The sequence below is a fragment of the Dermacentor andersoni genome, chromosome 1 (assembly GCF_023375885.2).
Source record: "Dermacentor andersoni chromosome 1, qqDerAnde1_hic_scaffold, whole genome shotgun sequence".
Lineage (NCBI taxonomy): Eukaryota > Metazoa > Arthropoda > Arachnida > Ixodida > Ixodidae > Dermacentor > Dermacentor andersoni.
The window spans coordinates 262,535,592-262,562,649 of record NC_092814.1 but is presented as its reverse complement, the minus strand read 5'-3'; the positions used below and the strand labels follow the sequence as shown (position 1 = coordinate 262,562,649).

Below are 27,058 nucleotides of genomic sequence, written 5' to 3'. Positions count from 1 at the left end.
CTACAACCTCAAGGTACAGGTGCCAACTTGCCATACCAATCTTTACTATTCCTGTAAAAGGCAGCCTCAGAACACACACACGCACACACACGCACACACACGCACACACATATATATAAATGAGCTACAAGGAGGTAATAAAAACATGTTTCAATTGAGAATTTGTGAAATAAGCAGGTAAGTTTTCTTGTTGCCTAGCCAATCAAGGCAACCTTTAATTGTTGATATGCTTGCGGTGTGGGAATAAGCAGCTACAATAAAATGTACAGGTTGGTTTTGTATGGCTTCAACTAAATATGAGAGTTGTGTTTTTTGTAGGTATACCCCGATTTATGAAGCATACTCCAGTTTTGATCTTACAAGCATATTATTCAGTATAAGTTTAAGGGAAGCAGGAGTCCCAAGAAAACTTGCAGCACAAAAAGCCATGTGTTCAGTTATTAGCATTACTCAAAAAGTTGATATGCATTTGCATTGAAAGATTATTAGTAATATGAATACCTATGTACAAGGTGCTTAATTAGAACAGAGTGTTTAATTTTGTAGGTAAATGTGTTAAAAGGACTAGTCATGATGTGAAAATCTCTTCATTTTACTTTTACCACCCCACCTTACCACCATTTTACCTTTACACACACACACACACACACACACACACACACACACACACACACACACACACACACACACACACACACACACACACACACACACACACACACACACACACATATATATATATATATATACCATGGCACCCATTCCGTAACTCTAATGCTCCATACGATAGAAAATACGATAGAAAATTGGGCAAGTTGTTGAAGCTTCATGGCAGCTACTGCATGACAGATGCCGACAAAAGTAATAGAATGGGACAGGATACAGCACTATCAAATGAAGTTTATTGAAAGAAAACAACCAATATATAACACACATCACGTGACCAACACCCGGCCCCCTAGCATATGCAGATACATACCAAAACAACCTTCACATCACCGAATGCACATGTTTTGACGGCAACACACATGTCACGGCTGATTAATCAATGTAAAAAAACAATTACTAAGGCACAATGCAACTCAGTGGCTTTACTTAAGAACTAACACGGCAACCTCGCTATCTTACAGCGAGATGGATGGCTGGCTAACACATAGTGAGCCTTTCTTTCTAATGTGATAAGCCTCCATTAATTCATGTGAGAGCTTTTCACAGTGTGTGAACAGCAGAATAGTGCTTTCAAAAACTGGATGACGCCCAATGCTGCAACAATGCACAGAAAGGTGTGGATGTGCAAAAACCCTTAAAAAACTATGGTACTTCCTTAGTCGAATGTTTAAGCACCTTCCAGTCTGACTGATATATATTTTGTAGGCTTCAAGAAAAAGGAATCGAATAAACAACATTTCGTGTGCAAGAGACAAACTGTATGCTATATTTCACTTTGCAGTCCTCCCTGCTCAGACACCCGTTGTGAAGAATGTGCTTGTTTATTGCTTCACATATTCCCTTCAGCTTATCTTTAAATGAAAACCCAATCCTCTCCTGGAACTTAGAAGCCACCTTTTTCTGCCTGTGCGACAATTAATAGAGGGGATAATGGCAACTTTTTTCCGCTCTTGCTCCTTAAGCTTCTTCCAGCCTGGTTGCACCTTAAGTTTCTTAATTAACGTGCTTCAAGATAAAAAAACCACTGAAACTGAATAACCTGCCTGATTAAGCCTTGTCTCCAGATTCCTTACACTTTCAAGGATAAGGTGAGGATAGCTCTTGGTTAGGGCATCTCTAATTGCGTGAGTGGCAATACTGTACTTAATAAGTTTTGAATGGCTAGACCTATAATCAAGAAGGAGCTTAGAAGTTCTCGACTGATATCCCCAGCATACGTGATCCCACATAAAAGTAAGCCTGACATAAGAAGTTGCAGCACATTTTTTTTCTGGAACTTCTAAAGTGAAGTTGAAACTTTGCTATTGTTCTTTAAATAGCTTAAGTACTTCGATGACAGCTCTGCGAAAGTTATCATTTGCTCATGAAAAACAAATAATGATCCGCGTATCTGAAAATTTTAAGAGCAAGCCCACTCAGGTTTTGATTATTTTCTGGTCAACATAACTTAAAATATTACTGAGCACTGGTGCAACACCGGAACCTATGCAGATGCCAGCATTCTGGACACATATTTTACTTTCCCACCAAATTGACCTTAAATACAAATCAAGAAGCTCCAGAAAGTTTGCAACAAGAATTTTACACCTTTCAGCAAATTCCAGCTAACCTATTTGCTTGTGTATGCAGTCCTTAACAAACTGCAAGAGACGCACCTGCGGCAAAGAATTGTATAAATCTTCTGCATCTACTAAAGCCTGCCCATTTTCCCAGATTATGCTCCTGCAGGAAGTGTACAACAGTCTGAGAGCTGGCAGCAAGGAATTCGTTGTTGATTCCCAGCCTGTCAAGGTGTGTCTGCAGAAATTCTGAAACATGAAGCCATGATTTACATTCCAACACAATGGTTCTGAAATGGATTCCCTAAGCTTGTGTGTTTTGCACTGAAGAAGGCACATAAAAGAAGATCTTTTTCCACCTTAACATCATTTGAGACTGTTGTCAAACCAAACTGATTCAACTTCGTGACAGCTCAACATTTTATGTCAGCTATATTGGTATAAATTTCATTAAAATTTGTCAGTGGCTGACACACCCTCCTCCGGAAAAGTGCTTTCCAACATGACAACACAATGCCCTTTTTTGTCTCCAAGGAACCTCCAAGTTTCTGCCCCATACGTTAGCTCAGGTAAAAGGCAATGATTCTATGCTTGATTGTACAAAATTATATATATATATATATATATATATATATATATATAACTTTGTATTCACCATCCAGGGCCAGGGAACAAGCGAAGCCAGACACCATTGACCAATTTCTGACTAAAAGAATTAATTTTTGACCTTATACATCTTGTTTTTACTGCACATGTCCCTCACCTCCATCCGGGTTCCCAACATTTATATCTAAAAAGCTTGTCTATCACCACATACAGGGTCTGTCCTGAAAGTAATGTCAGTAAATTTATTGTGATGTGACTGTATGTCAGAGCGGTCTAACTGGTTGAAACTAGTAGTGACGGAATCCAGCTAAGCAGCGGTCCGTCAGTCAGTGTGCTCCGAACATCAGAGAGTGTCGGACGGGCCCGTCCATGAGAGCTGTTTTTTATTCTTGTGCAAGTGAAAATGCAGCGCTCATTAGAACAAAAATTTGCGATCAAGTTTTGTGTGAAACTTGGCAATACCGCTGCGGAAACTGTTACTATGCTCAAGACTGCTTATAAAGAACATGCATGGTCAGATCAGCAAGTGTTTCGGTGGCACAAGGCCTTTTGGAAGGCCGAGAAGAGGGCGACGACAAGGACTGCGCTGGATGGCCATCCAGACCACTACGACTGACAATGTGACACGAGCGAGGGAACTGTTGAACTCAGACCAGCGATTAAGTGTTCGTTTAATGGCCGACATGTTAAACCTTTCGAAAACTCAAGTTCATGAAATTGTTACAAACGATATCGGCATGCGGAAGGCGTGCACGAAAATGGTTCCAAAAGTGCTCACTGACAACGGAAAGTCACACCGCGTTGAAACATGCCAAGAAAATCTCAACATGTGCAAATGTGAGCGAAAATTTTTGGACAACGTCATTACAGAAGACGAGACTTGGGTATTTGAATATGACCTGGAGACCAAAAGGCAATCATCTGAGTGGCACACACACTCGTCCCCTCCCCAGAAGAAAGCCAGGATGAGCAAATCAAAGATCAAGATCATGCTCATTTTTTTTTTTTTTGACATCCACAGACTGGTTCATCATGAGTTTGAAGAACCTGGAACCACTGTGAACTCCAAATTTTATGTGGATGTCCTCGAAAGACTGAAACGCAGGGTTCAACATATCCGGCCGGACATTGCACACAACTGGAAGTTGCACCACGATAATGTGCTGGCCCACAGTGCCTTCATCGTCACCGACTACCTGGTTAATGCAGTGGGGCCAACGATCCCCCAGCCCCCGTACAGCCCGGGCTTGGCTCCCCCCCGACTTTTTTCTGTTTCCATGCCTCAAAACACCCCTGAAAGGCAATCATTTTGGGACAGCGGATGTGATTAAAGCAGCTAGCACCACAGCATTAAATGCCATTCCGGAGGAGGACTACCACAACGCATTCGAGAGCTGGAAGTCTCGCTGGAGCCGATGTATTGACGCAAAAGGAGAGTATTTTGAAGATTTTTAAACTTTTTGTAACAACAAAATCAATAAATGATTTTTAATCGCCTTACTGACATTACTCTCAGGACAGACCCTGTACATGCACCTTGAAGGTATGTATGTGGAAAGCATTTCAACCTCTGCTTGCTTTTCTGGCATGGAATAAAATGGCCTTTTGTCTCTAAACCACTTACTTTTGAACTATTCCATTTGGTTCATTTTTCTAACTTCTGCAGAGTTGCATTCACAAGTTTCATAGTTAACCGGCTCCGTTTTCATTCTTGCTTCCTAAAATATGCCCTCCTGTCATGCATAATTTGGAAGGCCTTCTGTTAGCAATGGGTATTGTATTTCAAGACTATCAGTGCAATGTTCCACGAAGGAAACTATTGTTGGAGTAAATTATTGTTCAGCTTGATATCATGATACTACTGCATGGTTGTTATTTATCTCTGCAAGAGAATGGTACTGCCATCCTACCAAGAGGGCATTTCATGGGTATTATTCTCTATCTTTTGACATTAGTTTATGAGGCTCACAGATATGTATCTGTGTCAACAACACCACCTGACATCTAATTTTGTGCAACATACACTACATTTAATCAGATAAAAGTTGCATGTTTGGTCTCTTGGACCAGTCTGCTCAGTGGTAGGAGGTCGAGATCGCAAATGAGAATGGCTGGCCAAGATCTGTGGTGTATGTCCCGTGTTATGCATCTGACAAGATTTCATGGTGGCAAGAAGACATGACAGACATGATGTGATCTTTCTAATTATTGTGCACAGAGTTATCAGCATGATAATATCCTTAATGCTATAAAGAGTACCTCCAGCAAGCAGTCTATATGCTTATGCCTTTTTGTTGCTTATGGCAACAAAATCCAACATCCTTTGAAACATGCTCACTTGCTGTCTGATGCACAAAATGAAGAACGCTGCCTTCTGTAAATTTATTAGCAACAAGAAAGCCACTCTGGAAGCAATTATATACATACACAGCAACACACACTAAAACCTACAAATGGGAGAAAAAACACAAACTACGCTAACAATAAAAGAAACCAGGCACTTAACAAGTGTTACATGTTACTCATGTAGGCACATTCAACCTGAGTTAGAGAGATAGATGGTCGACTCCCACACTCCTGTGCATGCATCTGGATATATTAAGCCTCAACTACTCTTTCTGTATCATAACTATCCCCATGTTTGTGAAATCTGGTGTACAACAGCAAGAACAATGATGGCTTGACAGGTGGTTCACCTTTCAATGAGTTCTATAAGGAGGATGCATCAACTCTTCCAGCCAATCTACACATTACCACATGAAAGCAGCAGCTTATAAACAGCACAACACCATACAGCACAAATTATATATTTGCCACGTGTTATTAAACTTACATCATTAAAGTACATCAGAATTGGCGCTAAGGCTGGTGCACAATATATGAATATACTTTAATCAATCATAAATAATGCAGGAGCTTGGAATATGGTTGACTATTCTCGGAACTGCTTTGATAATACAGAAGTCAAGGCTTTGTTTTTGGCATCACCCACTCCAAGCATCACCCACTCCAATTCGTTTTCTTTCTTTTTCCAATTGAAGCGTTGGCAAGGTTTGTGCCATGCGCTTCGACCGTGATTTTTCCTTGTTCGCGCACGGCCATGACCATGATACAAAAAAATCGCCCCAGTAACGCAGTGGTCCCTGCCTACTTTTTCATATACTTTACCGCAATACATTACATGTGCTTCACGGCATAACATGACTGTTTTGCGGCAAAGCTGATTTTATGGAACTGACATTATGTAACGGACCTTTTGTCCTTCTGCTGCTCGCATGAGCATAAGCTCGAAAAAACACAAAATAAAGACTTGGCTTGCTGCTGGTTGATTTCTAGCTAACATTTCGAGACGTCCACGTTGTTTACAAAAAAAATCGGTGAAGTTTCTCGCGCTCGACGCGCTTCAAAAGGCAGCGTGACCACCTATAGTTAAGGCAGTCATAAGCGGCAACGAATTCCACACAAGGTACACCAACTTCCACAAAGCTACTGGGCAACGCCATCAATAACTGGCACACGGGCCACCCAGGAGCTGGCAAACGCTGCGATGACATCCACACAAACCACGTCGCTTTCCACAAAGCTATTGGGCAACACGATCAGTCACAGGCACAGGTGAAGTCCGCAAAACACTACATGGGCAGAACTACTACGGCCATACTCAATCACTTCGCCACAAGCTCTCACATTTAACGACATCAAACAGCTACAATCACTTAATTCTCCACAGCCACGGACACAGGCGAAGACCGCACGGACAGAACGGAAGCACCGATTCAGGGCTCGATCGTCGCGTTCATCGCTTTAGCGCCACCTATTTAAAAATAATATACGGAGCCAAGCCAAACCATTATTCAGCGTCTATTTGGGTGAACCTAACGCTTTCGGGCCCTAAGCGTTCGAACGACCAGGGCACTATAACGCTTACCCCCCCTTTCCACTCCTGCGACCGGGTCGCAGGAACGGCGGCCGTTTCAGTGAGAAACTCTATGGTTGAGGCCACCCTCCGTACGCAGTCGACCACCAGGTTGAGGCAACGCTCATGAGAACCCCGTAGGCACTAGCGCCACATTTCCCTCTAGGGTATTTATTTAGAAACTCTATGCTAAAAGCCATAGAGTTTCTAAAAGCAGACGGCACGTGGTTTCTGCTACCCGCCCGATCGGCGTGTGAGCGCGGCAATGTTTTGACCTGTGGTAGCTGGTTCTTTGCTGTTTTGTTTACGCGTGCTCCCTGTCGTCACCGTGCTTGCCATTCATCTGTTTCAAGCAATTACCAGATGGTCTGCTGCTCCCGCTTGTAAATTATGATCCCACTTAGATCTCTGCGCCGGGCTAGCGCTGCTTCTAAGCGTCTGTGTCAATGTAAATATATTGTCAGGGCTTGTTCAAGCGATGGCGGTGGTAAAAAGTCTGATTCCATGGTAGATGATATCTCTGAGGAACGCAGGCCGTTTAATATTTTGCGGGATGAGTTCAGAGGCTATTTTAAACCGAAGGGCTCTGAAGTACAGGAGCCGCTTTTTCCAAACGAAGTGGATATTTTAGTGGTTGGTGGAGGTATCATGGGATCATCCATTGCCTACTGGCTCAAGCAGAGAGCGCCCGAGAGTTTCACTTTGGGCGTGTTGGAGCGCGATTTGACGGTGAGTACTCTAGCCGTAAGTGCATACAATTTAATAGTCTTGAACAACCGTGACATGGAAAACTGCTCTGTTTTGTGGTCGTGCTTTTAATTCCAGGCGATTGTGCGGCGAGAGCTGTGACTGGTTCTTTTGTAGAAAACGATGCCTCCAGAACCTGCTCTTCAGTGCGCGTTTCCATGCTTTGTGTTGAAAGGCCAAAAGATGGCTAATCGGTCATATTTCTTGCAGTATGCCCGATCATCCACAGTGCTGTCAATTGGAGGAATAAGGCAGCAGTTTTCATTGCCTGAAAACGTCCAGCTCTCGTTGTTCAGTGCCGAGTTCCTTAGAAACGTCAAGCAGAACCTTAGTGTTTTGGGTAAGTTCATTAGTATTTTAGCATAGACTATATAAATCGCCAACGTTCAATAAACTTTCTATATCTGCAGACTTCGACCCACCTGATATACAGTTTCAGCCACACGGTTACCTGTTCCTTGCCTCTGAGAAGGGAGTGGGCCAAATGGTGAAAAACTCGCAAATGCAGGAGTAAGTATTAGGGTAATGACTGCAGACTACCAATTGCACAAATTGGTACGTGTATAGAATGGATACAAAATTTGCCTTTTTTTTTTGCATTTGGGAGATAGTGAGAAACTTCAAACCAAATGGAATGCTAAAATGTGTTTCTTGGAGTAGTTTGAATTACCTTCAGAAGCAACAGTGTCGATAAACTTATAATTGACCTAGGTGGCCGATTTGTCCTGACATCGTTTGAGATATTAAGTACTACATTGTCGAAGTAGTGTATTGTACTTAACACTCAAGTTAAATACTTCACTGTTTAACATAGTTGTGCTTGGGCATTGTGTATTACATTTCATATACACATCTCTGCAATAAGCATTAGTGCTATACAGCTTGTATGTCGGGATGATGCAACATAGAAGGTGTGAGACGTGGCATGAAGAATTAGTTAGGTTATATTATAGCTCTATCAAATCTTTTCCTAATTTTGTGGTAACCTTCATGAAGTACCCTACACAAGTAATCATTACTGTCTTACTGCATCACTTCTTATTCACTGAAGTGCCCTGGCAGGTTCACTTGATGACGGGGCACACACTTCTGGGGCAGCCATGCATTACTACTACATGCCATCTTGGTTCTGGCTTATGGATACTGCAACCTTCAAAACACGAGTTAATATGGATGTTTGACTGCTCCGTCTAGTGGAGCTAAGATAAAGGAATGCTAAGAACACCCAAGAAAAATTTACATGAAAGTAGTTTGAAAGATTACGCTTCTTGAGAACCAGCTTTTACACCAGTCAGATAAGCACATTTAATGTTTATTTGAGTAAATTCACTTCACTGAGTGCCATTTTGGCAGCTGCTGCAACCGCAAGACAAAGTATCATATGGAATTGATTTCAGTGGCAATTTGGTGCAGCACTATCACATGAAGTGGTTACTGGTATGTATTTGGAAAAGGGCAGTAATGTTGATTTTATACTATAGAAAACAGATCTTAAGAAACTACTTGGATGGCAACTCCATTGCGCTCCTGGGCAATTTTGTGATTCCTTACAATGTATGCAGGCGCCATAGCAACAGCTGAAGTTGAGGTTTGGATCTGTGAAAGTCTGTTTTCTAGATTTAAACAAACACAGTTAGACTTATGCTTGTACGAAATTTACTATTTTTTTTTTTCTTGTACAGCTGCTGTTGTTGAGGCTGTGCAATTTGAGGGAGCTGGTTGAAGTAAATTCAGTTGCCAAATGTATTCGCTGTTGAGTACAGTCCACAGTGAGTGTCTCCAATCTTTCTCGTGTGACAGCCTCTGGATGACACTAATGTCGATTGGCATGTGCTAAAAAAAAAACGCTACATTTGCTCATCTGTCGAGTATAACACTGGTGTCACATGTCCACTTTTGATTGCGTCAGCCCGATTTGGATCGAAATTCTCGACCGCAATTGGCTCTTTCCTACAGCTTGCACAAAGAGCCAATTACGGCTGAGAAATTCAGTTCCAATAGGGCTCAATTGTGATCGAAAGTGCACTGTATGACACCCGTGTAAGATACTTTCGTCAAGAGCAAAGGAGTGATATGCCAGAAGTCCATGTGAAAATGAAAGATGAATGGTGACACAATTGAAAATTTCCACACCAGCTCACTGTGATGTTGTAGGTTGTAGCAGTGCCTGGCCCAGACAAAATAAATATATAAATGTAAGCATTAAATATAAATTATATCATATTTAAACATAAGAGAATGCTTAATGTGGCAATTCTTGTTGATTATTTTCTGTATAAAAAAAAAGAAAAAAAGTCAGAGTGTGAAAAACCATTGATGTAATTTGTGCCATTGTTGACACATAAAGGGGAACTTAGCATTTGTTCTCTTCCATAATGAGCCACCTCCTTCCCTACCTGCTAACAAGTGCAAAGGGAGCTTCAAGAAAACTGACACTAGTTTTCATCTTAGTGTGCCTTTGATGCACTAGTGCAATGCTGAATAAGTCTAACTATTTTGAACTAATGCTCTCAATTAGTGGTATAGTTGCACAGCTTTAGTACATGAAAGGAAATACTAGCAAGTGAGTGTGAAAATACTAGCAAGTATCGGCAGGCTGTACCTTTATACTCGTACATAGCTTGCTTTTACCAAGAGCAGGGGCTCCACATGGCAGAAAAGGAAATTATTAGAAATGCAGGTGGCAGCACCTTTGATCTCCCTGTGATGTCATTAATTGTAGCAACCTCTAGCTGAGTCAGCTTTGTGGCACTACACTTCGTTGTGACACTGCAAATTGTGACATTGCGTTAGAAATAAGCACATGCCCAACCTGAAAGCTTTTCTGGATTTAAAATGCTACAGAATTTTTTGTGTTGCGCACTTGCACCATTGCTCCATGGTTTGGGTGCGAGATTGGAAAAGGGAATAAATTGGTATTCGTTTAGTCTGTTAAGACCTGCTGTGGTAGCCAAGTGGCTATGGCGATGCGTTGCTAAGCTGAAAGTTGTGGGTTCGATCCTGGCTGCGGTGGCTGTATTTTGATGGTGACTAAATGCAAAAACGCTCATTTACTTATAGTTAGGTGCACATTAAGGAACCCCAGATGGCCATAATTAATCCGGAGTTCCCCCCCCCCCCCCTTACTATGGCATGCCTCATAATCAGATTGTGGTTTTGGCATATAAAATCCCATAATTAAATTTTTTTAGTCTGTTGAGCTAGCCAAGCAGACATGGAAGAAGTTGTCAGAAAGTAACCTACTTGCCTAGTTTTATTAAACGTTTCTTTTTAGTGTGAATTTAAGTCTAATATGGGTGCCTCTAGTTGCTTTGGTACAATTGTGCACAGAAATGTGAAGCACCACGCTGCACTCCCAGGCATTGTGGAGTAGTTTGATGTGCTATATATGGCTGAAGGCCAGCTGTTGGAAGAACTATGAATTGGGTTAGTTGGTGCGCATTCATTTTCCTTGTTCTATATACTGAAAGACACTAACAGGGACGAAATGAACACTGGTTGTAAAGAGGATACCTTACCCGTGTCACTTCGTGTCCTCTTTACAACCAGTGTTCATTTCGTCCCTGTTCATGTCTTCCAGTACATAGCGCAAGGAATATAAATGCCAGCTGTTGGGCTATCAGGAGTGCACAAGTGAACACTTCCTTCTACAGCTTGTGGTAAATACTTGTCTCGTGCATGTGATTGTGGTGATAGAAAACTGCTTGTAATGAATGAAAAGATATGCCAAAGAACTGCTGCAAGTGAACAACTTTGTGCATACACTATGCATTTATTTGCTTTATGGAGAGACATTTTGGGGCTGCAGGTGTGTAGTAATTACTGTTATAAACTTTATTCTGACTTTTTTTCTAGAAGATGCTAGTGAAAGTAATTTCGCTAGACACCTGTGCATGAACTTCAAGATTTAAGGTGTAGGTAAAAGGGTCAGAGTCAATTCTATAAGTTCATCTCTTTAATGTAAGCATTTATAGTTTCTGTGCTTGGCATAGTGACTTGCAGGGTATTATGTTCACATGCTTGTTTAGAACACCACAAGTGCAAACTGGCACCAAGTTTTAATTTTATACTATTGATTAAAAGAAATTAAGTGCTGGATACCTGCTCATTTACTTAGAGGTGTCACTTCTTGATAAGCTGATAAAGCAGATGTCTCTGCTTATAGGTAACACCCACGAGCTTGTCTGAGTTGTCAGGTGTTTTGGGGACATCAGTACACCAGCCTCATAGCGTTATTCTAGTGGCAGTGGATGTGGAAACTGCCTCGAGTGCAGGTGCAAAGCTGTTTCTCTTTGTAATCACCCTTTCGCAGTGCACACTCTTGACCACACTTGCATTGGGCAGCTCCAGCACAACCTTATCAAGCATGCAATTGTGAGCCTTGTTTTAGAGCAGGTGTTGCCATTGTTTGAGCTAGCCTTAACTTTTGTTACCTCCAGCAGCATTACGAGATCACTTCCATGTCAGTCATAATAGCTTGCCTGGGTCCTGGTGACGCAGAGGCCTGCTGCTTCTGATTATTGCCCACATGTGACAGTTTGGAACAAGCTCGGAAGGACAGTTGTTTACGTGCCTAGGGTCTCTCAACAAATTATATGTATACTGCTGCTCTCATATTGCTGTAAGGCCGATGATATAGATGAAATAGGTTTCACTGGTGGCAACAAGTGCTATGTTCCTCTAAAGCATGCAGAGCTGTTATTGAAATGAACCACTATGTTCTGCTTACCTGCTAGCATAAAGGTTTCAACAGCAACATTATCTTCATGAAGGTACTTGTCTCCTTTTTTTATCCTATAACAAAAAGTCATGCAGTGTAATGTTTCTGATGTATTATGGTGCAAAACAGGATCACAAGATATTGTAACAAGTGCTGCTGTTTCTCTGTAGTAGCCATTATCACAGGAATATACAGAAAGGATGATATGTTGTGTGTGTGTATGTGTGTGTGTGTGTATACAGGGTCTGTCCTGAAAGTAATGTTAGTGAATTTATTGTGACGCGACTGTACGTCGGAGCGTGGTCTAACCGTCTGAAAAGGGTAGTGGGGGAACCCAGCTAAGCAGCGCTCCGTCGCTCAGTGTGCTCCAAGCATCGGAGTGTGTAAAACGGGCTTGTCCGGGAGAGTTGCTTTTTATTCTTGTGCAAATGAAAATACCGCGCTCGTTAGAACAAAGATTTGCTATACAGTTTTGCGTGAAACTTGGCAAGACCGCTGCGGAAACTGTTACTATGCACAAGACTGCTTACAAAGAACATGCCCTATCAAATCGGCAAGTGTTTCGGTGGCACAGGGCCTTTTTGGAAGGCCAGGAAGGAGTCGACGACGAGAACCGCACCGGACAGCCATCCACGACCACCACGGCTGACAATGTGATGCGAGTGAGGGAACTGTTGAACTCAGACCGACGATTAAGTGTTCGTTGACATGTTAAACATTTCGAAAACTCAAGTTCATGAAATCGTTACAAACGATATCGGCATGCAGAAGGTGTGCACAAAAATGGTTACAAAAGTGCTCACTGACAACCAAAATTCATGCCGCGTTGAAACGTGCCAAGAAAACCTCGACATGTGCAAGCGTGATCAAAAATTTTTGGACGACGTCATTACAGGTGACGAGACTTGGGTATTTGAATATGACCCGGAGTCCAAAAGTCAATCGTCGAAGTGGCACACACACTTGTCCCCTCGCCAGAAGAAAGCCAGGATGAGTAAATCAAAGATCAAGATCATGCTCATCGGGTTTTGTTTTTTTTTTCACATCCACGGACTGGTTCATCACAACTTTATAGAACCTGGAACCATTGCGAACTCCAAATTTTATGTGGAAGTCCTCAAAAGTCTGAAACGCAGGTATCAATGCATCCGGCCGGCCATTGCAGACAACTGGATGTTGCACCACGATAATGCGCCGACCCACAGTGCCTTCATCGTCGCAGACTGCTGTTAGGGTTGGCGTCTGACACCACGTGGCGACAGGAATTTCGCCCGACCTTCTACCAGGATTCGTTGAAAAGAGGGTTGACTTCTCCTGCGAGGGTTAACGTCAGTCACCTTGCGCACAAAGGGCCTTCTACCAGGATTCGTCAAAAAGAGGGTTGACTTCTCCTGCGAGGGTCAACGTCAGGCACCTTGCGCACAAAGGGCCTTCTACCTGGATTCTTCGAAAAGAGGGTTGACTTCTCCTGCGAGGGTTAACGTCAGTCACCTTGCGCACAAAGGGCCTTCTACCAGGATTCGTCAAAAAGAGGGTTGACTTCTCCTGCGAGGGTCAACGTCAGGCACCTTGCGCACAAAGGGCCTTCTACCTGGATTCTTCGAAAAGAGGGTTGACTTCTCCTGCGAGGGTTAACGTCAGTCACCTTGCGCACAAAGGGCCTTCTACCAGGATTCGTCAAAAAGAGGGTTGACTTCTCCTGCGAGGGTCAACGTCAGGCACCTTGCGCACAAAGGGCCTTCTACCTGGATTCTTCGAAAAGAGGGTTGACTTCTCCTGCGAGGGTCAACGTCAGGCACCTTGCGCACAAAAGGGCCTTCTACCAGGATTCGTCGAAGTGAGGGTTGACTTCTTTCCTTGCTCGGTAATGCAGGAGGAGGGGCCCTCTCTCTGTGCCTGTCACGTGACATCGACGGAAGCAAGATCCCGCCCACACTTGTAGAGAGCCTACTTAAGGGGCTCCGAAATGTACTTTTAGATACTTCATGCTTTTCTTATTTTCTTTCAACTACCTTTGAATAAATCGTGCAAGTTTCGCACTAGCAAATCGTCTCGCCCCTGCTTGGTCGCCATGGTCTACCGGCTGCCTGCAGCCCGCCGACAACGCCACGCTACCTAATAAGTAATGTCGGTCGAGCTTCGATAGGCAGGCGCCGCTACTTCTCGCCAGCAGTACGGTACGCTACCCTGGAGTACGTGACAAACTGACTGGCAGCGGGTGGGATACGGAATCCTGGAGACCCCAACTTGGACGACAACTACGAGATCGTAGCCTCTTCGTCCTGGCAACAACGTTCGGAAGGAAGGTTTCTGGATCATGACTGCATATGGTGAGTGCACGGCTTTTCTTCACTGAGATATCACTTGGCTTTTATGTATCTTTTGGAAAGTACATAGCAGTGATTTTTCTTTAAACCGTTGACGGAAGTTTGAGTACGTCAAGGTTGTATAGAGTGAAGGTTTAGCAGCACTAAGGGCAGCCATGAACTTGAAGGCACTAAAGAAGCCGGAATTGTTGAGCTTGGCCAAAGAGTTGGGCCTCCAAATTGCCGAATCTAAGAGAAAGCCGGAGATCATTGAGGCGATCGAAGCGACCGGGGCAGACGACGAGGAACTGATGGAATGCCTAAAGAGCATTAAAGAGAAAGAGGAAGAGCGTAAGCGCCTAGAGGAAAAAGAAGAGCGTAAGCGCCTAAAGGAAAAAGAAGAGCGTAAGCGCCTAGAGGAAAAAGAAGAACGTAAGCAAAAGCACGAGAAAGAGGTAGCGGCATTGAAAAAACAGATACAATATTTTCAGCAGTTAAAGGAACAAAGACAACGCCTGTCTGAAAATTCTGTAGGCAGTACAGAGCAAAAGAATGAGAATGTATCTAGGAGACTTTCGCCAAAAGCCGATGAGAAAAGTATTGCCTGTGAGATTAGCGGCCCATTCATACGCGAACGGAAAGGGCTAGCTGCTAACGATGCCTTAGTGGCAACAGAGGCCTTTAAAGGCCAGAGTGAGAGCGACGAGGTGCTGTGCCAACAGAGGACTGTAGAGACAGCTAGGCCAGCTGCGAACAAATTGGCACAGTTACCGCGCGTGTGCGTCGCATCTCATGGTAGCGAGGTCGTTAGTGACGTACAGAATACTGCGGACTTGACAGACGCGAGCACCCATGTCGAGTCAGATCTGCGTACCGAAGTGAGGTGCCAGCTGGACGATGCAGTTGAGAGTAGTTCTCGGGATGGCGAGCTCCGTAGTTCACGAGAGGACAACTGCATTGTTCAGGGATCGGGGCGGCTCTCCGCCAGTCTAGGTAGCCTAGAGATGGATGATTTAATTAGGAATCATTCGGACTGTGCGTGTGAGACAGCGCTCGAGACCGACGGGCTGTGTGTCGATGCACAGCGTGAGCTGGGCAATGCAGTAGAGGGCAGTTCGCAAGAGTGCGAGTTGCATAACTCGAGTAAAGCCTGCTGCATTGTGCCAGAGTCAGTTGAGCTGTCCGCCAATCGAGGCAAAGATAGAGTCGATTTAAATGATAATCACTCAGACGGTGCGGGCAAGAGACCGATCCGGGCCGATGAGATGTGTAACGGCCAGCACGAGGCGCCAGAAGGCGACATGAAGGAGAATTCAAAGAGAAAGCGCCGCAGAAAGAAGCGCCGAAAGGATGAGAATGCGGTGGCTAATGTAGCGAAGCCAAAGACGGCGACAGGCGTGAAAAGGCAGGGCGCGGAGAAAAGACAGGTGCGGTCGTCACGGACGATGTTGACGCCTGAAACACGTTCGAGCCACCAGTCAAAGGGGGACCGAGAAGCATGTTCTGCACGGACGCGGACAAAGGGCATGGGGCACTTAAATTCCTCGTCGTTCCGTCATTCTCTTCGAAGCTCAGCATGCAGTACAAAGAAGCGCAAGGTGGCAAGACGAGACCAGGTGGGGAGTAGCGACACGGTCACTCGAGTTCATGATGAAAGCGGGGCGCCAGGACGCAGATTGGCATGGGACTGTAACGTCTTCGGGGAGCTGATAGTGAGTCAGCCCTTTTGTTGTTCCTCGGTAGCCAGAGTAGCTTTCGGACCGCGACCTCCTCGAGTACGGCTCAAAGTATGAGTCAGTCGAAAATGTTTGGAATGGGAGGCCAAGAGCACTTCCGTAGAAATGAAGTGTGTTGTTTTTTATTTTGAGCATCGGAAAGTTTTCGCGATTTGAGACTAGGATTTCTTTCAATGTGTAAGGTTTGAGCTTTGTTTGTGTTTTCGTTTGAGAAGCTCCAAGATATGAAAGGTGCATTTTAGGTAAAAGTTTAGTCTCGCGAGGTGTTCATTAATAAGTAAATAGGCTTTCCTTTTTGTGTGTGTAAGTAACCTGAGTGTCAAGGTTATCGTTGAGAGGCCTATCGTAACGAGCGTGTGTATTAGTTAACCTTCTTTTCTTTATGTGTTTTTTTATTTTTCTAAGGTTAAGTGCGTAAGTTTTCAGTGAGTGCATGATTTGCACCGAGAAGCGTTCTTAGTTCCATTAGCGCGTGTCCTGTGTGGACGGAAGGAAGCAGAATTATGACTGGGTTGCTCGTGTGTGTTGAGGGCAGCTGTATTCTGACTTCTTTAGTGAGCGTGCGTAGAACGAGTTATTAGCAGACGCATTTTTTTAAGGGTTCTGCGGAGTGCATAAGTTACGCAAGTTTAGTTGCTCGTTTAAGCTACGTGTCCTGTAGGGATCAATCAAAAGTTTGTCTACGACGCAAGTACGCGTTCTGAATAGTGACCACAAGGCTAGCGCGCTTGTGATTACGTACTTGTGAAGATGGCCAGACTGTTCAGTGGCACCAATACGTGCGATAAGTACGCCATTGCGATAGGTTGGAAACATGCTGTTCGTGTAGTTTGGGCGGTGCAGAAGCTAGCTTGCTATATCGCTGGCTCAAGATTCACCATAGACTGATCACGGTCCCCTCACATGGCTGCAGTCCATGTCTACGAAAAACGGTCGTCTGTTGCGCTGGAGCTTGGATCTTCAACAGTACACCTTCGATATTCGCTACAAGAAGGGTAAGCTTAACGGCAATGCCGACGGTTTAAGTCGTTGCCCCTAGAGTATCGAACGCCTCATGCTCATCCGGGTTTCCGTGGCTTTTTTTTTTTTTTCGTTCGTTCATACGCTTTTCGAATTCATATGTTTTTCCGAAGTGAAGCCGATTGTTAGCTGATTTTAATAACCACGTCTTAACACTTTCAGGAAATGGCTGTTTTTAGTGTTGATGGGGGGAGGACGCACGTAGGAAATGGGAAAGGTGTAGCGGGTTTTCTTTTTTTTTAAAAAAGCCGGGTGTGTCTCGGGGGAGGGTGGCCTTGTGCTCGCTGCTTTGTGGTTGTGGGTCCGGCACTGTTCTGGGGTGATTGCTTGCCCATGCAGGAGACGAAAAGTTGCGAGACCTGCTTGCAAGACCAATTTCACCGGACCGGACCAGGGAGAAAAGTCACCAGAGCGCCACGAGGACGGATGACCACTCCCAGGAATCTACCTACTACGAACTGAGGGTTCGTGACCTCTACGGGGAATTCTGATACCGAAACGCCGATCCCTCGTACAGCGGCTGCTGGCCCCTACACGTCGGGATCTTCCTCCCCCGCTGGAGATGCTGTTAGGGTTGGCGTCTGACACCACGTGGCGACAGGAATTTTGCCCGACCTTCTACCAGGATTCGTCGAAAAGAGGGTTGACTTCTCCTGCGAGGGTTAACATCAGTCACCTTGCGCACAAAGGGCCTTCTACCAGGATTCGTCGAAAAGAGGGTTGACTTCTCCTGCGAGGGTCAACGTCAGGCACCTTGCGCACAAGGGGCCTTCTACCAGGATTCGTCGAAAAGAGGGTTGACTTCTCCTGCGAGGGTCAACATCAGGCACCTTGCGCACAAAGGGCCTTCTACCAGGATTCGTCGAAAAGAGGGTTGACTTCTCCTGCGAGGGTCAACGTCAGGCACCTTGCGCACAAAGGGCCTTCTACCTGAATTCGTCGAAAAGAGGGTTGACTTCTCCTGCGAGGGTCAACGTCAGGCACCTTGTGCACAAAAGGGCCTTCTACCAGGATTCGTCGAAGTGAGGGTTGACTTCTCCTTTCCTTGCTCGGTTATGCAGGAGGAGGGGCCCTCTCTCTGTGCCTGCCACGTGACATTGACGAAAGGAAGATCCCGCCCACACTTGTAGAGAGCGTATTTAAGGGGCTCCGAAATGTACTTTTAGATACTTCATGCTTTTCTTATTTTCTTTCAACTACCTTTGAATAAATCGTGCAAGTTTCGCACTAGCAAATCGTCTCGCCCCTGCTTGGTCGCCATGGTCTACCGGCTGCCTGCAGCCCGCCGACAACGCCACGCTACCCAATAAGCAATGTCGGTCGAGCTTCGTTAGGCAGGCGCCGCTACTTCTCGGCAGCAGTACGGTACGCTACCCTGGAGTACGCAACACTACCTGGTTAAAGCAGGGGTGCCAACGATCCCCCAGCCCCCGTACAGCCCGGACTCCCCCCAACTTTTTTCTGTTTCCACGCCTCAAAACACCCTTGAAAGGCAAGCATTTTGGGACAGTGGACGGGATCAAAGCAGCTTGCACCGCAGCATTAAAGGCCATTCCGGAGGAGGACTACTGCAACGCATTCGAGAGCTGGAAGTCTCGCTGGAGCCGATGTGTCGATGCAAAAGGAGAGTATTTTGAAGATTTTTAAACACTTGTAACGATAAATTCAATAAATGATTTTTAATGGCCTTACTGGCATTACCTTCAATACAGACCATGTATGTGTGTGTGTGTGCGTGCATGTGTGTGTGTGTGTGTGTGTGTGTGTGTGTGTGTGTGTGTGTGTGTGTGTGTGTGTGTGTGTGTGTGTGTGTGTGTGTATGTGTGTGTGTAAAATGTCAGGCTCTACCGATTGTACTTTGATTGCAAAGTGATATTACCATGTTCCAGTTTATATATGTCTTTGTGAAACCTTGTTTGAAAACTTTCTTTCATGTGTAGCAAGAGTAATAACTGAGAATAAATGTTTAAATGAGCTATAAGCAGTAGAAAATTATTCAAGGCAGCCTAAATGAACACTAAAGATGAAAATGAAGTAATATTTTGCTTCTTAAGTACGTGAAATTGCCTTTCTTACTGTGGTAGGAGGCTTGGTAAGCCAGAAAAGACAAAAATGAAAAATAGTGCATATCCCATGCACTGTGGGACTCGGCATTATATGGAGCATTTTGCAGGCAGCTGTTTACGCAGCATTGTGTTGGGTTCTGCAAAGCGTTACCAGGTGACCAATCTGTTTGTGTAAATCCAGTATTTGTGTGTGTGCGCAAGTACAGAACTAGAATTAATGCGAGAGTGTGTATGTGACGAAAGCAGCAAAACGACAGCGACAGTAACGACAGCTGCCTGATTTCTACAAACGATCTCATTGATGTGAATGAGTGGCATGAAGGCGCAAAATGGGTAAGAACGGCAGAAACTAAATGTTCATTGACAACAGCTTGTGGTATCACTTGGAGGACACAGATAGATGACTGAAGCCTGAAGCCCGTGTCCTTTTATAGCCATTTGTATGAGTGGTGTGGTACAGCTGCTCATGTTGGCCAAGCCATGATAATGCTGCCACAGTGGAATATGATGCAGTCTTGATGTACTTGGACTTTGTGCATCAGGAAAAGAGCAGGCCTCAGTGTTTCATCAAGTGGTGTGGTAACGATGAGAAGGACCATGAAAGATTGGTATGAGCTTCAGGAGGAACGAGGAGGTGGCGCATTGTTGTCCGGTGCTTGGAAATCAATGCTCGCGAGAAACTTGCTTTTCAATCGCTGTTTGAATGGATGCAACCACCACCTGGTGTTCTACTGCTGAGATGCCGGGATCTTCTTTCGCATGCCATGTGGCTCGAGCGCAGGTAGCATGCAAGAGTAAGATGTGAGTCAGATTATGAAGCTGGAATGACGATGCAATGACCATCACAACATCATAAACACGAGCATAGAGGCGTCAGCCCAAGTTAATGGGCAACCTGATCCACTGGGTCAGCACAAGTTCTTGTAATGGTAGTATTGTCATGCATGTCATTACATTCATGGGAACCATGTCATGACTTGCGATTACAGATATGTATTCATGGCATTCATGACGACATGCATGGCTTGACATGTCGTTAACACTTTCAGGTGCCAATTTTTTCTGTTGAATAAAATCTTACTTTCACCACCTTTCTCGCATCTTCAAAATCATAAAAAGTGTACAGCTGCAAAATAGGTTTCAAATGTTCAATTCTTTAGTGAGTTTCGTCAAGTTTACAGATGTGATTCCATGTGAAGCTCGCTGCAGGAACATCAGATATAAAAATATCAACTATTTTATGTCTAACAGGCTTGAAATGCACTTATCTAGCAACTTGAAAATTATGCATGGTGCAATACATTGTGAAATACAATGAAAGAAGTGAACCAGCTGCATACAGCAACATACATTGAGCAAGAGTACCCGGCCATCTACCTTCCCACTCATTTTGCGCACATACAAAACATTTTGCGCACATTATTCTAACTTGCAGCACATTTCTGGTCAGAAGTGTTTCAAGATGTATGCCACACATTTTAAATATCATTACTTTCATCAATGCTTTTGCTGTTGATGCACTAATCTTGTCGTACAAAATTGTGTACAAAGCACCTTAAAGGATTGATGTCACACATGCATGCCACGACACGTATATCCAGAATATATCCAGTTAACGCTTTGATGGTGAAAGACTTAACTATACGGTGCTGGAGCAAGTTCCAAATAATTGATGCCATATATTTATGATGCTGTCTGTGTGTTCGAAAGACAGCAGTTTTTCAACTCTTTGTTGCCCTCCATGTGCTGCCACCCAGTGTGCATAGAAGAAATTTTTTATCACTCCGTAGTCTCTTGGTTTTAATTCCACAGCTTGTCTATGCTGGCATGCAGTGGTCAGTTTTGGTTTTGTCTCGCGGGCTGTTTCTGTTTGTCACACTCGCAAAAATTGATATGTGATTTCTAATCTCTCAAAGGGTCACCGCTAGATGCTTGCTTGTTTATTGCACACAAGAATGCGATCACATCTGTTCACAGGCAGGCGTTAGTATTACAAATGATGTCGTATATGAACGATACTGCCATGCCTGTGATTCTTTGCCTTGAAACTCGCGAAAACTGATTGCCTCTTGTTGGTGATAGGACGAACAACTATTGCAAGTTTCTCACCCGTTTGGTTTTTCTGCTGGTTGCGCTTCTGCAAGTGAGTCGAGTGCGAATTCTTTCGATGCGGACTACTGCCAAGTGCTGAATCGCAATATATATATTCTAGTGTATCTATTTTTGTATTTTAAATATTTATACAAGCCCATCTGCATTCATCTATAAACAGTGCATGTTTACCTATGGAAAATATTTTTTGTCACTTTATGGTCACTAAAAAAATTGATTTTTTTTTTCCGAAATAGGTCACTAAAAATTTAAATATGCAATAAGAAAAATCGACCCTAGGGGTAGCATTTGGCAAAAGAAATTTACCTTCAAAGGGTTAAAGAAATGCGTGTCATTCATTCCAATAATGTCATCTCATTTATGACAGTCATGTCCATTTTCTAGCAGGTTATGTATCTGGATATCCATGACATGAATGAAACATGTATGTCATGATGCGATTATCATGCATGACATATATGACATAAGAGGATGGTGTCGTGGTCATTTCTTTTTCTGGGTACGTATCAGGATATGTGTGAAGAAGTGTGCATGACATGATGAGAATGGCATGCCATGACATGCTGGATGTCTTGTCATTAATGTACATTAAATTACATGCATGTCATTCATGTTATATATGGCATGTCATTCATGTGATATCATGCATTCATGTCATGTCATTCATATCCAGATATACGCTGAGTTGAAAAAACTACCACGACAAAATCAAGTTATTGATACCATTTACGTCTTGACAAGCATGTGATGTCACTGATGTCATTCATGTTATGTATACGTGGACGTCATGCCCCCTCCATGCCTATGCTGATATATGCCCAGTTTAAATGACCAAGACGGCACCATGACTAGGGGCCTGAATATATAGATAGATAAATAGATACATTCAAAGTGCCTCAAGTTTGCAAAGACTGCTTTGCATTAAAAGCCAGTAACCAGCCTGAAGTTTTTGCTTCAGCTTGCTGTGACGTCACGGATTTTCACGGTGCGTCTACTCAGATCAGTTATCAGTAAAGGAGGACTACATTGCATCCCAAAGGAACTGCAGACTCGACCTAGCAATTTTGATAACTCTTCTGGTACATAAATTACCCAAGCATGAGAAAATCTTTTGAAATATGTGGTTTTGCAGATGAATGAAAGTAGAGTTGTGAAAGTATACTTTCCAGTCTAAACCAAAGGAAAGCCTGTAAGTCTGCCAACAGGCTCTCCTGAATGGAATGGGCATTGCGAGCAACATCCTGTAGGCTAGAATATTGCCAGTTGTGTAGAAATAGGCAAAACTGAAGATGTCTTTGCCTTTGTAAACAGCTCACCTGCTTGGATTCTGCGATAGAGCTCCTATGTGGCTCGCACATACTCAGGCAGGCTTTTGTTGGGGTGTTCAGTATGTAAGTCAAGCTCTCAAAGGATGTGCAATTTGTAGCCCAGCAGTAGGAGCTCTTTCTGGAAGCTTTGCACTCAGGACTGAAGGGATGACTGCAGCTGCCACAAAGCCCTGAAAGACTTGCGATAAAACTTGATTTAGCATGTACTTCTTCAATGCCCCCAATGGCTGCCATGTACACGTGCAGCTTGTCCAGGACATTTGCAACCGACTTTTGGCAGTCGTAGCCTTTGTAAAATGGAGACCGGTAGTTCCACTCAAGATACCAACTCCTTGAAGAAGCCGTGATGCTGAAAAAAGCTGTCACACAAATTAACCACACTTTACAGTGTCGCACCAATACTTCGGTCAAGCCTAAGGATAGTGCCAACGCAGAGCTTTCTTCCTTGGTCCTCATCTTTGCTTATTTCTGTGAAGGAACTCAAAAAGCAATGTTATATGGTACATGGAAAAACAGGTAGCAAAAGCATGCTGGATGCGACTGTTGCGAGTGCAGTCTTGCTGCTACCTGCCATCCATACATGTCAAAAGGAAACCAATGCTGAAGAAACAAAGTGAACTGTTTAATAAATGCAAACTCAAATAATAAAATAAAGGGACTCTTCCACTCTCTCGCTGCCGCTTGCTCTCTTCCTGTTCAGTGCTTGAAGGTTGCTGAAATATGTCCACAGGTGGAATGTGCAGCATGTGGCAGTGCTTTGTCTGTGTGCCACTATTTACTCGGTGCATTCTCAGTCTGGGTTGTTGTGGCATTCCCTGTAGTCTTTAAAGGGCCTCTCACCAGGCCACGTAGCAAATTTTGTTTATACACTAACTTGTTACGTGCCCTCTTGGGAGCATCCTACTGCAAGAATTTTTAAAATGACTCATTAATATAGAAGAAATATTTCAGTGCCATGATCAGGAGCCGAGTGTTGCTGCTAACAAGGGCACTCCTCCACTTGCCCTATCTAGCCTTCGCAAGCAAAATTCCTTCCGTGCATTCTCCCATGCCAGAGCTGGAGGATTGCATGACACATACATCACAGGCCCTGCCTTCTTATACACCACCCCCCCCCCCCCCCTTCGCCCGCTTTTTTGCTGCACGGCGCATTTCCACTGACTGTCGCGTGCGCAAGCTGTTGCATTTGATTCGTTTCAGGCGGTGCACGGTTTTGCGCTCTGTGCACAAGGATACCTAACTAGCGGTATAAGTCAGTGCTACACGAACACTGAGGCAGACACAAGCAGATTACAGAGCATGATTTTGCACTGGGGGGGGGAACACCGTAGAAAATGACAGTTTCGCTCTCAGCGCACGCAACAACTGCACAACGTGGGATCAAGCAGATGAAACGATAGTACATCTCCCTTGCTCCAGTGCGAAGTAATACAAAAACACGCAGACATTTGGTTTGTTTGTTTTATTATTTTTCTAAACGTTAATTCGTCTACTGAAGCAAGAGATTACACAAATAACAGATGTTACCTTGAATAATTCTCAAAGTGTGACGGGTCACTATGAGCGACGGCATGGCATATACGTGTAAGTAGGCGCACTTTCTGATGCACGTCATCCCCCCTTCTTGGAGCATGGCGCACGCGAGGAGAAAAACAAATGACGTTTAGGTGGAAATTTCAGCTCTTTCCACAGTGCAGAGCGAGTAATTCTTAATGGACACAATCGCGAGCACGCATTTTATGCAGCTCAATATGGCCAGACCTGATGAGGAGCCCTTTAATGCAAAAATTTGTTAAATGCTTTGTTAGAATGAAATAACTTGATCCAAATAGGTTTTCCATGGATACCTCTGTTGTGCTGCATCGTCTTTAACACTCGGTGAATAGTATAGCTCAGGCTAATAAATTGTTACTTTATACAAAAGTGCATTACATTATTGCGTTTCTTTTGCTAGGTTAGCTGCAAGTTTTAGGACTCTGTACCATTTTGTATGATTGTTTCACATTCCTTGCTTTATTTCTCTTGTGTTCCAAGGGAACTGGGGGCCAAGATTGAATTGCTCAAGCCTGATGTGCTTGGGCAGCAGTTTCCATGGATAAATACTGAAGGTATCGCACTTGCATCGCATGGTATGTAATCATTATATAGAAAACCATCTCTTTTATCGTGTTTGGCAGGCTGTCTGTAGTACTCCATGAAATCAACATGCAATGGCTGGAAAGAGACCCTGTAGCCTTTTGCTTTGGGGAATCTTCTGTACTCGAGCTGTTTCTGTTTCTGTATACATAGGTAATCAGTTGTGCAGAAGCCCATAATGCAGAGGAAAGTTCGTGAAAGGAAAAATTGTCATCCAATGTCAGTAGAACGAATCTGCAAAGAACATCCATGCAGGCTTCTCAGAACACAAGCTTCGCAGTTGAAAAAAAAAATTGTTTGGATCCGGGGATGTGTTCTTTTTTTTTCCTGTATACATTGCATAATGGCCATGTGTCAATACTGCATGGTGTATGAAGCAAGCAGGAGAATAACTTCACCCCATAATAAGCAAATTGGCGTCTTGTCAGAAATTGCCTGACTCCATTGACTCTTTGATCCCCTCTTTCCTTACTACTGGCAATCTGCTTAATTGCACTGTTTTTATGTTATGTCGTTCTATTTTAAGACATTGTTCAAACATATACCATGATACATAAAATTTTAGCCGCATTGATGCTTTTTTGCACATTGAAATACACATCATTTTGACAGGACCACAATGCCAGTTTGAATTAAACGAGTTTGAATTAACAGGATTCTGCTGTAATAATAAAAAACAGTAGATTTGTGCACGAGAATTAGTAATAATGATTCCCATGCTATGTGGGAAAGCCCTGGCTTCAAAAATGTTAAAACAGGTATGTCCCTATTGTGCAGAGACCATTTATTTAACTGTCTGCAGCAAGTGCTTGGTTCCTTTCTGAATTCTTTGGGCTCTGGAAGCACTAGTTGTCATGTTGGGGAACATCCACTAATCTCCTCATGCTCGATTATTGTTCTTGATCAGCTCCTCCTCTCTAACTGGTTAATTGTGCACTTAGAACTGATGTTAGAGCCTTTGCTTGCTTTGCATGGCAGTGTTTCTAGTAATGTGTAGTGGGGTATGCACAGATTGTGTTCCAATAGTAAGAGATAAAACTGCTACTCAAGCTTCTGCAGAAGGTCAGTCTGGAATTTACTGCGTGCTCTTGTACAGGTGAAAACTCCACACGATGGGAAGGATTTTGCATAATGCACTATACATATGCTGTTAAAACGCTTATGGATAAACGCTACCCACTGAGGGAAAAAATGAAGTTCCAATATTAGTCGAATATAATAAACTGCTCAGCATGTGTCGACATTGAAAGTGTTGTTAAAGTAGCATAATTGTCAGTGCAGAAAATCAGACAGCCCAACTGAAGCGCCTGTGTCTTCATGAACTGCTGCTTTCATCTAAAAATTATGTGCTGTGATTTGACCAAAGCGCACATTTTGTGTTCTTTGATTTTGGAAGTGCTACAAGTAGTGGGAGCCGAAGTTTTATTTTTCAAGACTCCCCAATGTTACCTTTCAGGGAAACCATTTTAACACTTCATGCAGAACACACACAGCCACAATCCCCAATGAAGAACACATCTGGCATAACCTAGTGCTAATCAGCAGACACCTTTGCCTTCTTTTTTTTTTTTTTAACATTGCATTGCTCACATTTGTTCATAGCAAGAATAAGCATATTCTCAAGTGCTCACATAGCTTCCAAGGAAACAGCACATTGAAGGTGCAGGAAGGACACTCACATACTTTACACATTTTACCTTTCTTGATAATGCCATTGGTACCTGGCCATTGAGAGTGCCACGGCTTTGGCTTTCATTTTGGCCATTCCAAGGTGATGTTCATGGTGACTGAGGAAAACACATTGCAAGGCTTTTGGTACGACCAACCTTTTCATTCAAACACTGCAACCCTGGTCAATGGAAAGTTTCAATCTGTGAGCCAAGAATGCCTGAAATTGTTCCGCTGGGCTCTGAGGCCGGCCATTCCATGCCATGTCTCTAACATTTCTCACAAGAGGATTTAGACTTGTTTTATGCTGGATGTTCTTGGCAGTGTGTGGCAAATCCAAACAGTCACAAAATAAAGAAGGCTTATATGGGGCTGGTGGTCTCAGGGTGTCTACCAACCTGGAAAACCGGGAATTCTCAGCGATTTTGCGTAGTCTGGAAATACTCGGGGAAAACCCAGGGAATTGGTG

General features: G+C 43.7%; 1 protein-coding gene across 2 annotated transcripts in view; it reads left to right on the top strand.

Moving 5' to 3' along the window:
• The first annotated feature begins 6,819 nt into the window (after positions 1–6,819).
• Positions 6,820–27,058, top strand: part of LOC126548150 (FAD-dependent oxidoreductase domain-containing protein 1-like) — a 62,946-nt gene continuing 42,707 nt past the window's right edge. The window contains exons 1-4 of one of the 2 annotated variants that reach the window (XM_055063753.2): positions 6,820–7,479; positions 7,708–7,837; positions 7,908–8,007; positions 24,820–24,914. In XM_055063753.2, the coding sequence (XP_054919728.1) occupies positions 7,141–7,479; positions 7,708–7,837; positions 7,908–8,007; positions 24,820–24,914 (664 nt within the window). In that variant the 5' untranslated portion in view covers positions 6,820–7,140. The remainder of the gene's footprint in view (positions 7,480–7,707; positions 7,838–7,907; positions 8,008–24,819; positions 24,915–27,058) is intronic. The other variant, XM_050196275.3, reaches the window with a different exon arrangement.